This window comes from Pogona vitticeps, chromosome 4, assembly GCF_051106095.1.
Source record: "Pogona vitticeps strain Pit_001003342236 chromosome 4, PviZW2.1, whole genome shotgun sequence".
In the NCBI taxonomy this organism is placed as follows: domain Eukaryota; kingdom Metazoa; phylum Chordata; class Lepidosauria; order Squamata; family Agamidae; genus Pogona; species Pogona vitticeps.
In genome coordinates, this window is record NC_135786.1 from 24444691 (window position 1) to 24457453 (window position 12763).

The following is a 12763-nucleotide window of genomic DNA, read 5'->3' on the forward strand; positions in this document are numbered from 1 at the left end:
AGAGCCTAATTCTCTTTTCTTGCCTCCCTCTTTCAATAGAGGAAGGAAGGAAGGAAGGAAGGAAGGAAGGAAGGAAGGAAGGAAGGAAGGAAGGAAAGAAGGAAAGAAGGAAAGAAGGAAAGAAGGAAGGAAACAGCATGGATTTGTAGATGCTACTTCAGATACACAGAGGCAAATTTAGAAACAATTGCTTAAATAGGGATAGCCATGTTTTCCATTCTAATGAGAAAGACAGCCATTATCTTCACCTTTCTTATTGCAAACCTCCATCAGCTCCTTCTTCCTTATTTATCTGCTATAAACAAGGGAGAAATTCTCACTGGAGAGATCTACAAGAAGGCTCTGCCCATATTTTCTGGACTATTGCAACAACAGCATCATAACAACAGTTTTCCTAGGTCATATTATCTTTTGTAGCTTTGGGGCACCTAGGAAATCTACATTCACAGCAGTACCTGGCACCCAGGCCTTGAGGAAACTGAATTGAGGAGGTGATAGGCAGGCCTCAACACAAATTTACACTGAGACTTTTTACTACCACTGCAAGGTAAGAGAATGAATAGGGGAAGGAGGCTTGTAGAGCAGTGGTTCTTAACCTTGGGTTACTCAGGTGTTTTTGGACTGCAACTCCTAACAGTTATGGCCATTAGAGTAGGCAGAATAATTTTAATTAACTTAATACGCATAAGCCATAAAAATACATAAGCCATAAAAATTTAGCAAACTTAGGACTAGGCTATACAGGGTGAGGGTGATGGTTCACCCTTTATCATAGCACCCTACCAGCTCTGGTAGCTGCCTCGTGGGAGTCTACTGCCTGGACTGGAATTGCTGGGTGCCTTTCTCTGAATGGATGCCTCCTTATATCCTTCCATCATCCCTGATTTTGGGTGCACCAACAGTGCACCAACACCACACACAAAACAATAACTGCATCAGATGTGGCCATTCTATCACATGGCACACTGGTTAAATTGCAGTACTGCAGTCGAGACTCAGATCATGACCTGAGTTCGATCCTGACCTCAGAGAGCTGGCTCAGGATGACTCAGCCTTCCATCCTTCTGAGGTCAGTAAACTGAGTACCCAGCTTACGTGTGTATGGGTGCACGTGCATGTGTGTGCACGCTCATGCATGTGCATGCATGCAAGTTTGGTACCGTTTCACTTGATGGTGAATTCTGTGCGATTGAATGTGTAAGGTTTTTTTTCTTTTTAGTGATCCAATAAAGGTGTTGCCTAAAACCAAACTTTGCAATTGCATAAAAATACCTCCAAGATGAATCAGGAAACGCTGGTGCCTGATGGGAATAGATGGAAATATGTGTCCAGGCTTTGTTTGTTTGCTTGCTTGTTTATAATATTTTTTTCTGTCTTTCTCCCTAAGAAGGCCCCAAGGCATCTTACATAATTAAAAAGGCAAAATTAAAATATTTAAAAGCTTTAAAGGCATCTCTCACAGACAAAAATCAGCTTCCCCTCTTCTGTGCTACTCGGCCTGAGATTGAGGCATTCCAATTTTAATTCCCCTTTCGCCACTTTTAATCATGTGGTATCTTTTTAATTTTAACATTTTTGATCTGACAAGTACAATATCTAATAATAAGGATCTGTATGAGTTGCTAGTTCACTCCATATGTTCCTCTGGCCTCTTTGCTCTGCTCTGTGATTGCCTCAACTCTGCCTACAGAACCAGGGCATCACAGAAATTCTTCAAGACTTTAGTTGGTGCCCAGAGACCTATCTAGTATAACAAGAACTACACTTCAGATGTTCTCATGGTTTTTTTTAACAAGAGACAGGCAGCTGAATAAATGTAGAAGTTGAGGCATTTAGAAACACAACACTAGCCACATCCCCTTTCATTCCTTCCATTCCCACACCCAATTATATATATATTCTTTAAGGACATTTTTAAAGAAAAAGAAGGTAGCAGGTTTCCCCAATAAGAAATAAATTTATTTTTCTTTCCACTCAGAGAAAGAGGAAATAACTCTGGTGTCTCTTTGGTTGCTGAGGTAAAATGAAATCAACAATTCTGGAGAACCAGTTTCCAAATATGTAATGGTTGCATCAAGTAACATCCTTGCAGTATTGATAACTAATACCACCCACTCAGTGACTATCTGTGTACTTCTTCCATGTGTTCCTGAGTCATTCATCTTTTTGGCTTTGGGTTAAAAGCAAGTTATTGGCTCACTGGTGGAATGAATATCTCAGCCTAATGCACACAAAAATAACCTGGGGGGGGAACAGCTGCTCCTGCCCAGATGGACAACAGTAAATGCTTTCCCGCTATGCCAGAGTCATTTTTTAAAAATTCTAGTTTTTTAATATCTGTTCATATCCAAGGTTGCCACTGGCATGATTTTGAACACTAGCTAGTTTTTTTGTTTTTTTAATGCCCAGGCTGCCAAACGAAGTGTCCAAACTACATATTATTTTAACATGTCCATTCTGGGGAGTTAAATAGACAGGCAGTCTTCTAGACAGTGGAGGGAGAGGAGAAACTTAATTCTTTTTTTTTTCTTGCTTTGGTCATGACAAAAAAATTTTTTGTCTCCAGACCTGCTGTTTGCATTTCAAAGAGAGTCTTCCTTGGCATCAGTGGGAGCTTCTCTTGAAATGCAAATACGTACTGTACTGTATTAGCTTTGGAAGAGAGGATTTTGGCTGTGGCCATGGCAGAGATAAAAAGCTAAATAGACTCGCCGGCTGGATCACTCATTGAATTAGGTATCTGACTGCAGAGCCAGAGGCTGGGAGTTCAATTCCCCACTGTGCCTCCAGAGAGAAGAGTCAGCCTGTGTAAGCCACGGACAAGCTGCACAGCCCCAGGATGCTTTAAAAAAAACCCTGGAAAGGATCACCATAAGTCAGAATTGACTTGACAGTACATGATTGCCCATGTTTCCTCTCAGCTATGATTTATTTGGCGAAACGTGTCCATTCCCCAGCATTAAGGCAAATGATATGATAGCTGATTTGTCTCAAAAAATATTATTATGGTCTAACCCTATACTGCTAACAGCTGCTCAGTCACACTGGTCGACCAGACCAGATGGACAGGATATAAAACAAACAAATAAATAAATAAATAAATAAATAAATAGAGCAACACAGGAACATCCAGGTGTCCAACATTCTGATAGACACAAAATCTTTCAATCAAAGTGACAATGGGTGGGGCTTGTGGGGTTCCATGTAAAAGACAGACAAAATTTTGCCCATTTTGATTTAAGCACTTTCACCTTGAAAAGTGCGTCTTCATAGTTTCCCAGACTTACATTCCCACTGACCGTGGGATTTGGGGAGCTGTAGTTCAAAAACCTAACATCTCCAAGTGCTGCAGGTACCCCTGTGGGGGAGTCAGCTCTCTGTCTATGCTCAAAAACTACTTCTAGTCTATGAGTATTCTTTGAAATTGGGGTAGGGTGGCCATGTGAGAGAAAAAGAGCTCCTGGATCTTCTACCTTTAATAGTTGTGTGGGAAAGAGAGTGTTAGCAGGTGTAGCTTGACATGTTGGTGACAGAAATATTCTGCCTTTTTAAAATGCCATCACCCAAAATTTTGGCTAGTAGTTGGTCACAACACAGAGAAACTGTACAGTGTAGAGGCTGTCAAACCTGGCTCTACAATCCCTTTTGGAGGGATATAGCAAACAAAACCGTAAACGCAGTTAGAGAGTTGTCATAGTTCTTTAGCAAACATAGTTGCTTGTTAAAGTATTCCACTGTGAGCTCTCTCTCTCTCTCTCTCTCTCTCTCTCTCTCTCTCTCTCTCTCTCTCTCTCACACACACACACACACACACACACACACACACACACACACACACACACACACACACACACACACACACACACACACACACACACACACACTTATTGCTACGGCACACAAAGCCTTATGTTTTTAAATGCTGATTTTCTCAAGCAAAAGTGCATAACACATTCAAATTGTTCACCAAATATCAGTGGGGATCAGCTGACTAAATTCATCACCAGGAGCCAGTGCTTATTCATAGTGAGCAATCCATTCTAATACCTAGAGGTGGTTTTTAAACTGAAGTCATCATCACAAGTTCCTACAGTCTGGAAGTCAATCTGTGAAACAACTGCAATTGGTCGTGTCTTCCTCAATTCCACAGTGTCACAAACACCGAGGAAAGACTGGACAGCTGTGGAGGAGAATGTATTCTACACTTCCATTTAGGATACACCTTCAAGCCCGATTGAAACACGGACATTATCAATAAACCTGAGCCATTTTCAGGTTTACACACGTCTTCCTGGTTGTTTCTGTCTTTTTCTCTTGGAGTTTTATCTGAAGATTTTTTATATTATACTAAAATACAATGAAGATTAACTGGATTGCTGACCACGTACAAAGGAACTCAGGATATCTTTATAAAACTGGGTATGTAGAATATATATATACTAGAATATTTATTATATTCAGCAGTAAAAACTACTTATGAGGATTGTTCCCTTCTGCAGAAGTTCAAGACATGCTAGCTAGAACTGAGGAAGTTCTTCATTTCCCCCTTCAACAACACTGGGCTCAGGGGTGCCAGACCCCTATGTCGTTCAAAGTCCGTGTTTAACTCTTATGTCCCCCAAAACGTGACTACAAAGCATAAATAGTTTATTCTTTTACATACACGCACACAGTATCCTCCCCAACCACCATGTGGAGTTGCCATGCCAGGATACTGAAAATGTATCTATTGGATGTTAATTTTTATTGATTGATTGAGTGAGTTAGTGATTATTGAAAAAAAAAAGTATAATCAAAACCATGCTGCTCAAGCCCATGCACTTCAAGGGAGAAGTGTAGTTTTAAAAAATTAGAGTGTGTGTGTGTATTTTTCCTACTAGGAACCTTCTGACCCAATCTAAGCCTGAAAACAGGGTGCACAGATTGTGTGACTGACTTGTCCTGTGCACTTTTAAAGACTCTGACTTGATACTTGTTTGGGTCTATGGCAGAATTTGTAAGATTCCTATTCTCTGTGAAGGCCTCATACCTGCAAAAGGAAAAACATAAAGGGCAAGGCCAGGTGATAAACTACGGGGGGGGGGGGGAGAGAGAAGGGCTCCAGTGATTGTTTGCAGAGCTGGATGTTCTGCTTTATTTTTATTTCTCTCCCTTCAGCTTTATTTTTATTTCTCTAGCTTCTGAAAGCAAACGTTTTTAGATGCATTCAGAGCGGTAGTGATGAGTCTTAAGCAGCTGAGAATGAGAAGCACTGCGACTCAAGATCAATTCAAATCTACCTTCTCACAGTTTTCTATACCAGCTATGACACAATAAGGCCAAGTTTTAATTTACTGCTTCTGATAAAGGCAAGTAAAATTATATTTTATGCTACATGTAGCATAGATAGGGACTGTTTTCAGCCCCCTGCTCAGACGTGCTCAACAACAACGACAAAGTTTATTAACAAGTTTATTGACAGTACTGGATGTTTGTCATACAATGTTATTAGTGTTTAGCATTGGATGATACTTAATTACTGATTGCATGTAACATCCTTTAGTACTCCACAGTATTTCATAGATGACAATAGATTTTAGCATTTGGCAGCAGGGCAGATATTAGAAATCATACAGTAGATTTGCCACATTCAGTTGACTTATGTCTTTGCAAATATACAATCTGTGCAAATCAAGCCTTGCAGGATTTAGATAATAATAATAATAATAATAATAATAATAATAATAATAATAATAATAATAATAATAATAATAATAATAATAATAATAATAATAATAAATGTTTATTACGGTCATTGACCAGCATTTAGAAATCATTTTTCACATTCAGAAAGTGAATCTGAAGATTGCAAATCAAGAAGAGTTTTAGCACATTTCATTTATTTGCCATTTCATTTCTAACCGTCAGTAATATTTTTTTTTACTAATGCAGGATAGAGGTCTGGACCTACTGTCAGAAGAATCTGCTGCCCAGGATCCAAGAATGCACTCTAGAAGCTTGGATTGCTTATTCCACACCAGCACCATCAAATTACCGTCAACTTTTATCCTTATTTCTGACGTGCTGTTGCATTGCTGGATCAGTCGGAGGCCTCTTCTATTGCTGGATGTTTTCCTCACTCCAGTATTCATCCCAGTTCTCTACTGCAGCTTCCCTAGTCACTGGCCTGGTAGTTTTGTGGACCCTCTTTTTGGTTCACCCTGCCCGTTGCATGTTCACTATAATTGGGCCTACATTAGGGACTAGGCAAGGGCGGAGATTGCTCCTGTCCGCCTGCTTCGTGACTGTAGCTGTCAATATCATTCCAAACATCATGGGCAACATCCAGGCCATCCTACAGATCATTAAATGTATATGCAAGGATTCTTCTGAGAGCCTTCTGGCCTCCACCTTTTTGCTAAGCAATGCTTCACTGGACTTCAGTCATTCTCTCAGGGAGGTGCCGGACAAGTTGCCTGACAAATTATGGACTCAGAGGGACAGCCATATCCATTTTAAAACCCAGAACAATAACTTCTTACTTCATCAGAAAATGGCCAGTGCTAGCCAAGGAATCAAGGAAGATTTCATGCAAGCTGAAGTGGTTGTCCAGAAGGTCATGCTGTTGGCCAACCGAGTATCTGCTGGCTTCTTCCTTTGCTGTCTCATATATGAATCAGCTTGGTACTTGAAGAGTTATCTCACTGATCTCCAATTTGATAATATTTACATTACTCAAAAACTAGAAGATTTGCTTCAGGAGAAGAGAGCAACTCACTTGCTGGCTTATTCCTCTGGGAAGCTGATCAAATCAACTGGTCTCAAGCTAACTCGAGAAGAAATCATGACTTATTTAACCCACATTTTCCTTCTTACCTTGGTGCTGATGTTGACGGTGATAACCATAGCAACAGATTATATTGCCTTCCATTTGGCTCAAGCAGCTGTGACTGAAATCACTCAGCTCCCCGTAGTGCCAATTAGCTTCCAGATAAAATATGACGTAAGTATTGAAACTTCATAATAAAGCTAACTTAGAGCCAGACTACACCGACCATATGCCTTGAAATATGCTGCAGTGTTAACAAATGCAACATACAGTCATTTGGTAGTCACATGGTCTTAGAATCGTAATGTGTGTCTCCTGGGGCAACTGCTCCTCCAGATTTTTTTTATGGAGCCGGCATGTTAGTGCTTTACTGTACCTTTCCCAGGACTCCGATGGGAAGAATGGGTATCAGGTGGTCCTCTGCTAAGGGCAGCAGTGGCAGCTGCTGGTAGCAGCAATTTTCCAGCAGCTCCAATGGGGAGAACCATTTCCCACTTGTGGGGGGCTAAAACATTCCTTCCTCCTCCTCCTTCACAAGCCTTTGTGAAGAAGGGAGCAACACCAAACCTTTTTCTCTCTCCTTTCCCTCTTCCCAACCCAGTTGGGCATACCTTCTCTAGGTTCAATTTAACTTGAATTTAACTATTAAATATGTTTAGCACAGCCACCACAAACTAGGAATTAATATAGTGTCTGATTTCTCAGCCTTGGATTTAGTTCCGTGATTGGGATGCTGGTACTGAAAAAGCTGTGTGTCATAGACTTGCTCACCTCTTATCTTTGTATGGTGAGGCAAACAATGGGGCCTCCACTTAAAGATCTAAGATTCTGGTCATGTTCAGGGTGTGTCAAATGTCTGGGTTTGAAGCCATTTAGGATTCTGTAGGTCAAAACCAACACTCTGAAGTTATCTCAGTAGCGAGCAAGAAGCCAGTGCATGTGGTTTGAGATTGTCCGTATACATTCTTTACTGTGGTTGGTTCTTGTAGGTTTTTCGGGCTCTTTGAGGACAGCACTGAAGATGCCGGCCACAGAGACTGGTGAAACGTTAGGAAGAACAACCTTCAGAACACGGCCAAAGAGCCCGAAAAAGCCACAACAGCCATTAGATCCCGGCCGTGAAAACCTTCACGAATACATTTACTGTGGTTCCCAAACATTTTAGAGTCAGGAATTCCTTGACTTACTGGCCATGGCTCCCCAGTACATTTGGGCTGTCATTTACATGAGATAAGTGCCTGCAGTTTCATTTAGCTACTGCCTGAAAAATAATAATAATTTAAAATAATTTTAAAAATCCAAGGTGTATCACTAGGGCAGGCCACTAGATGGAAATAGAGAGTATACTATATACAGGTAGCTTAAGCAGTGGTCCCCAACCTTTTCCGGACTGCGGACTGGTTTAGCGGGGGAGGGGGAGGAGAAGCAGGGTCTGTGTGGGTGTGGGCAGGGCATGTCTGCGTCCATGGGTGGGTGGAGCATCTGGGGGTGGGTGGTGGGTGAGTAGGGTGTCCATGCGTTCGTGGAGGTGTGTGCATCTGTGCATCCATGAATGGGGTGTGCATGCGACTGTGCGTGTATGTGAGGGGCATACATTTGTGGGGGATGTGCATGCGGGGTGGGTGGGAGATCTGTCTCCATGGCCCGGTCCTGCCAAAGTCACGGCCCAGCATTGGGCTGTGGACCAGGGGTTGGGGAGCCCTGGTTTAAGGGACATGTCCTCCTGACCTGACTTCTCTGAAAGACGTAGCTTGCAGAAAAATGTGCCAGGATTCCCTCTGTGCAGCATACAGGGACACCAGAGAAACTGCAAGTAAATGCTGTAGTATACTATGGGTGAGGGAGGAAGATGGGAGGGAGGAAGAAAGAGGAGATTCCATGGCGCCCCAGGGAAACAGCACACAGTTGGAAAACCATGGGTATACAGTACTAGATCAGTGGTTCTTAACCTTGGGTTACTCAGGTGGTTTTGAACTGCAGCTCCCAAAAATCCCAGCCAGTACAGTTGGTGGTGAAGGCTTCTGGGAGTTGCAGTCCAAAAACACCTGAGTAAGCCAAGGTTAAGAACCACTGTACTAGATAACAGACTGGCAAATGCATTTTATGCTACTTGTATCTTCTCCACACCTTTCAGGAATAGCTTCATGTAGAGCACATTACAGTAGTCCTATCTAATATAGAGCCCCTTCATCATATACAAGGCATTGCAGAACTCTAAGAATGACCTCTATAATTATCCTGATGTCTTCTTTTTTATCATTTAGGTGAAGCTAAATTTTTTACCATTTTTGCCATATGTTCTTAATAACAATATTCTTATGGAGCTGTCCAAATCATCATTTCAAAGGAGTTACCATCATAATCTGACCTTTGTCTCTGCTAACTGCCCCATAAGATACCCAAATTCCCCAAACACAGGTGTGATCCTTGCTGTTGGGCTCCTCTACTGCCTTATCCATGTCATGGTATTTTTGGAAATGTACTCACATAGACTATGCCGAAAAATTGCAGCTTCTTTTTTTGAGAACCAAGAAGACAATAGAGTCCAATACCTCTACAAGAAGCTTGTTTGGAAGCATGAGACAAAAGAGAAAGAAGGACAGCAGAAGGAATCAACAACCGCATTTTGATGAACTGCTGGATGGGAAGTGTGAGTGTGCTTTGTTTAATGATAACATGAAAATAATCATATGATGTTATGGACCTTCATTGTGAGCTCACATCTTTTTGGCATGATTAATTCTCATGGAATTCAGGGGGAACTGATGGATTGGATCCAGACTTGGTCACAATTTGTACCTATTGAAATCGATAAGATATAGTTTGATCAGGAGTAACTTAAGACCCATTTTTTTTATTAATCTATAACTTCAAATCCAAATCCAAATCATGGCATTCTGATTATGTTGTCATCAGTCTTCAGTTGCCCAGAAAGCAAATAATTTCAATACCTCTTAGTTCATGATGTTTTATCAAACTTGGATACATTCTGTCATCTTTTTTCATACAAAAAACATCATCTAAAAACAGCAATCTTATAGGAAAATCTCTCACTATTTGCACTCTGGAGGGCCAATGTGATAAAGCTGTGCCTCCCAAAATGTGTCCTGCCATCTGCAACTGATTTACTAATTGCTAAGGGCTAAATGACTCAAAGCTATGGTTTTTCCAGTAGTGATGTATGGAAGTGAGAGCTGGACCATAAAGAAGGCTGACCGCCAAAGATTTGATGCCTTTGAATTGTGATGCTGGAGGAGGCTCTTGAGAGTCCCCTGGACTGCAAGGAGAACAAATCTATCCATTCTGAAGGAAATCAACCCTGAGTGCTCGCTGGAAGGACAGATCCTGAACCTGAGACTCCAATAATTTGGACAGAGAAGACTCCCTGGAAAAGACCCTGATGTTGGGAAAGTGTGAAGGCAAGAGGAGAAGGGGACGGCAGAGGACGAGATGGCTTGACAGTGTCATTGAAGCTACCAACATGAATTTGACCAAACTCCGGGAGGTAGTGGAAGACAGGAGGGTCTGGTGTTCTCTGGTCCATGGGCTCATGAAGAGTCGGACATGACTTAACAACAAACAACAAAGGGCTAAATGTATGGCATGAACTCATGGACTTTAACACAGACTAATGTAAAAAACAACAACAACCAATCAGCAGCTTTTGAAATACTAATTAATTGCAGGATGTTAAGGATTTCTTATATTGAGATGGTGTCCCTCAAAGTAGTATCAACGTGAATAAGTAATGGCCAAGAAATTGTTTAAAATGCATGACGGCAAACGAAAAGCACAGAGGGAAATATCCTGTTGATATTTATCATGTACAGAGCTACAATTGCAAGAGTAGCTATTTATTGATTGCGTAAATTCACCGTCAATGCTAATGGTGGCCATAATCCAGGAAAAAAATGCACACACAGGTAAACCTTGATATCTCTGATGGAAGGCAAGAGAGGGTAAATGCTAGGTTTTGCCTGCGGTATTTATTCAAGTGTAACTGCTTTCCCTGACCTTGAGCCCTCTAGATGTTTAAGACTACATATCCCATCAACGTCAGGCATCATGGTGAGCAGCAAGGAGTGGCGAGGGGAGGAGTCTAGAATGTCAGAAGGGCTGAGATTGGAGACGTCTGAACTGAAATTAAATTTCTATATTTTTATTCTCAAAATAATTAATTTATTAAAAATAAAGGAACAACAGGTACATAATTGTAAAACATGGTTTATTTCCCGCGTTTGATCAGTCCGTGGGGACAGAAGTGATGGTAAAGATGAAATAAATTATTGGTGTGGATTAAGTGTTTTTACTAGAACTAAAAGTGTCTCACCCACCTCGGAAAAGATGTGCTGAGCTGAGTTTCCAGCTGTGATCTGTTCACTTATCATCAACTAGCAGGTATGCAATCTCTTTTTATGATATATTGCTAAGCTTTCTTGTGAGATAAAGATGATTTTAGTGTCAGTAATTCAGTGTAATTCCAGAGAATCTATAAATCTCCAGTGGCTCAGGAGATTGGGTTGGGAAAGGAAAGCTCTGGCTTAGAAATGCATTTTTTTTTTTGCTTCCAATATATTTGTATATGATGCCACAAATCTGGCACTGAAGACTGTGTGCACGGGTAAATCTGAGTCCAGCTACAGCAATATATTGGCCATCCATTTGACAAAATTATTTCACTGGTCTTATTTTACCTTGACTGAGGCTTGCTGAAGTGTTGCTGAGACCTCTTGTAGAGACAGAGTATCTCACGTGTACCACTAGAAAGATAACCTCTGTACAATATTGGGTATAAGAAGAGTTTCTGAGCAAAAAGGTTTAAGGCTAAATATTTACTAGAGAATGAGCAAAGGTTCTGAGTATATACATTTGTGTTTTTGAGCAGGTACAAGGTTCTCAGTACGGATGAAAATTCCTGGTTTATCATTGTATGTTAAGGAAAAAAGTGTGTGTGGGGGGGGAAACACCTCAGTGAACACCCCATCCCACGCCACCCCTAAAATGCAACTAAACACAAAAGCAAAATCCTCAATCCTCATGGAAATCAAGATTGATGGTGGGATTGGTCTCAGAGAGAAAGTGTCCATCTGCAGGATTAATTTTTTGTGCATTTCTATAAAGGTACAAAACTTGTAATTTCATGAGAGTTCTGAAGATTTAGTTAGAGGGCCTTAGACCTCCTAAGAGAGGTACAGGGACCCAGGAGTCCCTAGCTGGGGAGACTGGTGAGACCGTATCATTTTAATGACTGACGTGGAGCATGAAATAACACTCTGTCCTGACCCAAGTCACAATGCATAAGACTCAAGGATAATCAAATTATTTGGCAAATGTGTGTGGGGGGGGGAATCTCACAAGCTTTTCTCTATCTTCTGACAGGAATGATAAAATGATAATTAATTGTCTCAGGCAGCTGTCTCATTCTGCCTAATGGAAGGGATGGCCCTGTGTGACAGAGTTACTTGAAGCAACTGGTATATGACAGCTAACCCAGAAAGGTCATAGTAATGGGTATAGCCTTAATACTGCACATTGTCACATTGAAAATGTCCGGCTGTTTCACAAACAAGTAAATCTCATCCAGCCTCCCTGAATCACATTTTAATTGGGCCTCCAGATGTTCTTGGACTTCAGCTCCCAGAAATCCTGACCAGCAGAGGAGGTGGTGAAGGCTTCCGGGTGTTGTAGTCCAACAACATCTGGAGGCCCAAGGTTGGGGACCACTGGTATAGAAGGTTTCGATACCCAGAAACATACAAAGAAAGAAAGAAAGAAAGAAAGAAAGAAAGAACTTTATGATATTGAAAGTGAAAATGGTACACAATAAAGCCAAAAATGGGTAATGCCTTGTAAAAAAAACTGTGACACTCTTAACTTAGACTCTTGTAGAATTTTCATAAAACTATGTGATGTTAGGAAACAATGGAACATTCCAAAGCAAACTTCCAGGCAAAG

General features: G+C 41.1%; 1 protein-coding gene across 1 annotated transcript; it reads left to right on the forward strand.

The window, feature by feature from the left end:
* Positions 1-4095: 4095 nt before the first annotated feature.
* On the forward strand, positions 4096-11104 carry OCSTAMP (osteoclast stimulatory transmembrane protein). Its single transcript, XM_020779552.3, has 3 exons — positions 4096-4419; positions 5932-6982; positions 9073-11104. Exons 1-3 carry the CDS (start codon positions 4358-4360, stop codon positions 9436-9438), a joined length of 1479 nt encoding a protein of 492 aa, XP_020635211.3. The 5' UTR covers positions 4096-4357; the 3' UTR covers positions 9439-11104.
* The last annotated feature ends 1659 nt before the right edge of the window (positions 11105-12763 follow it).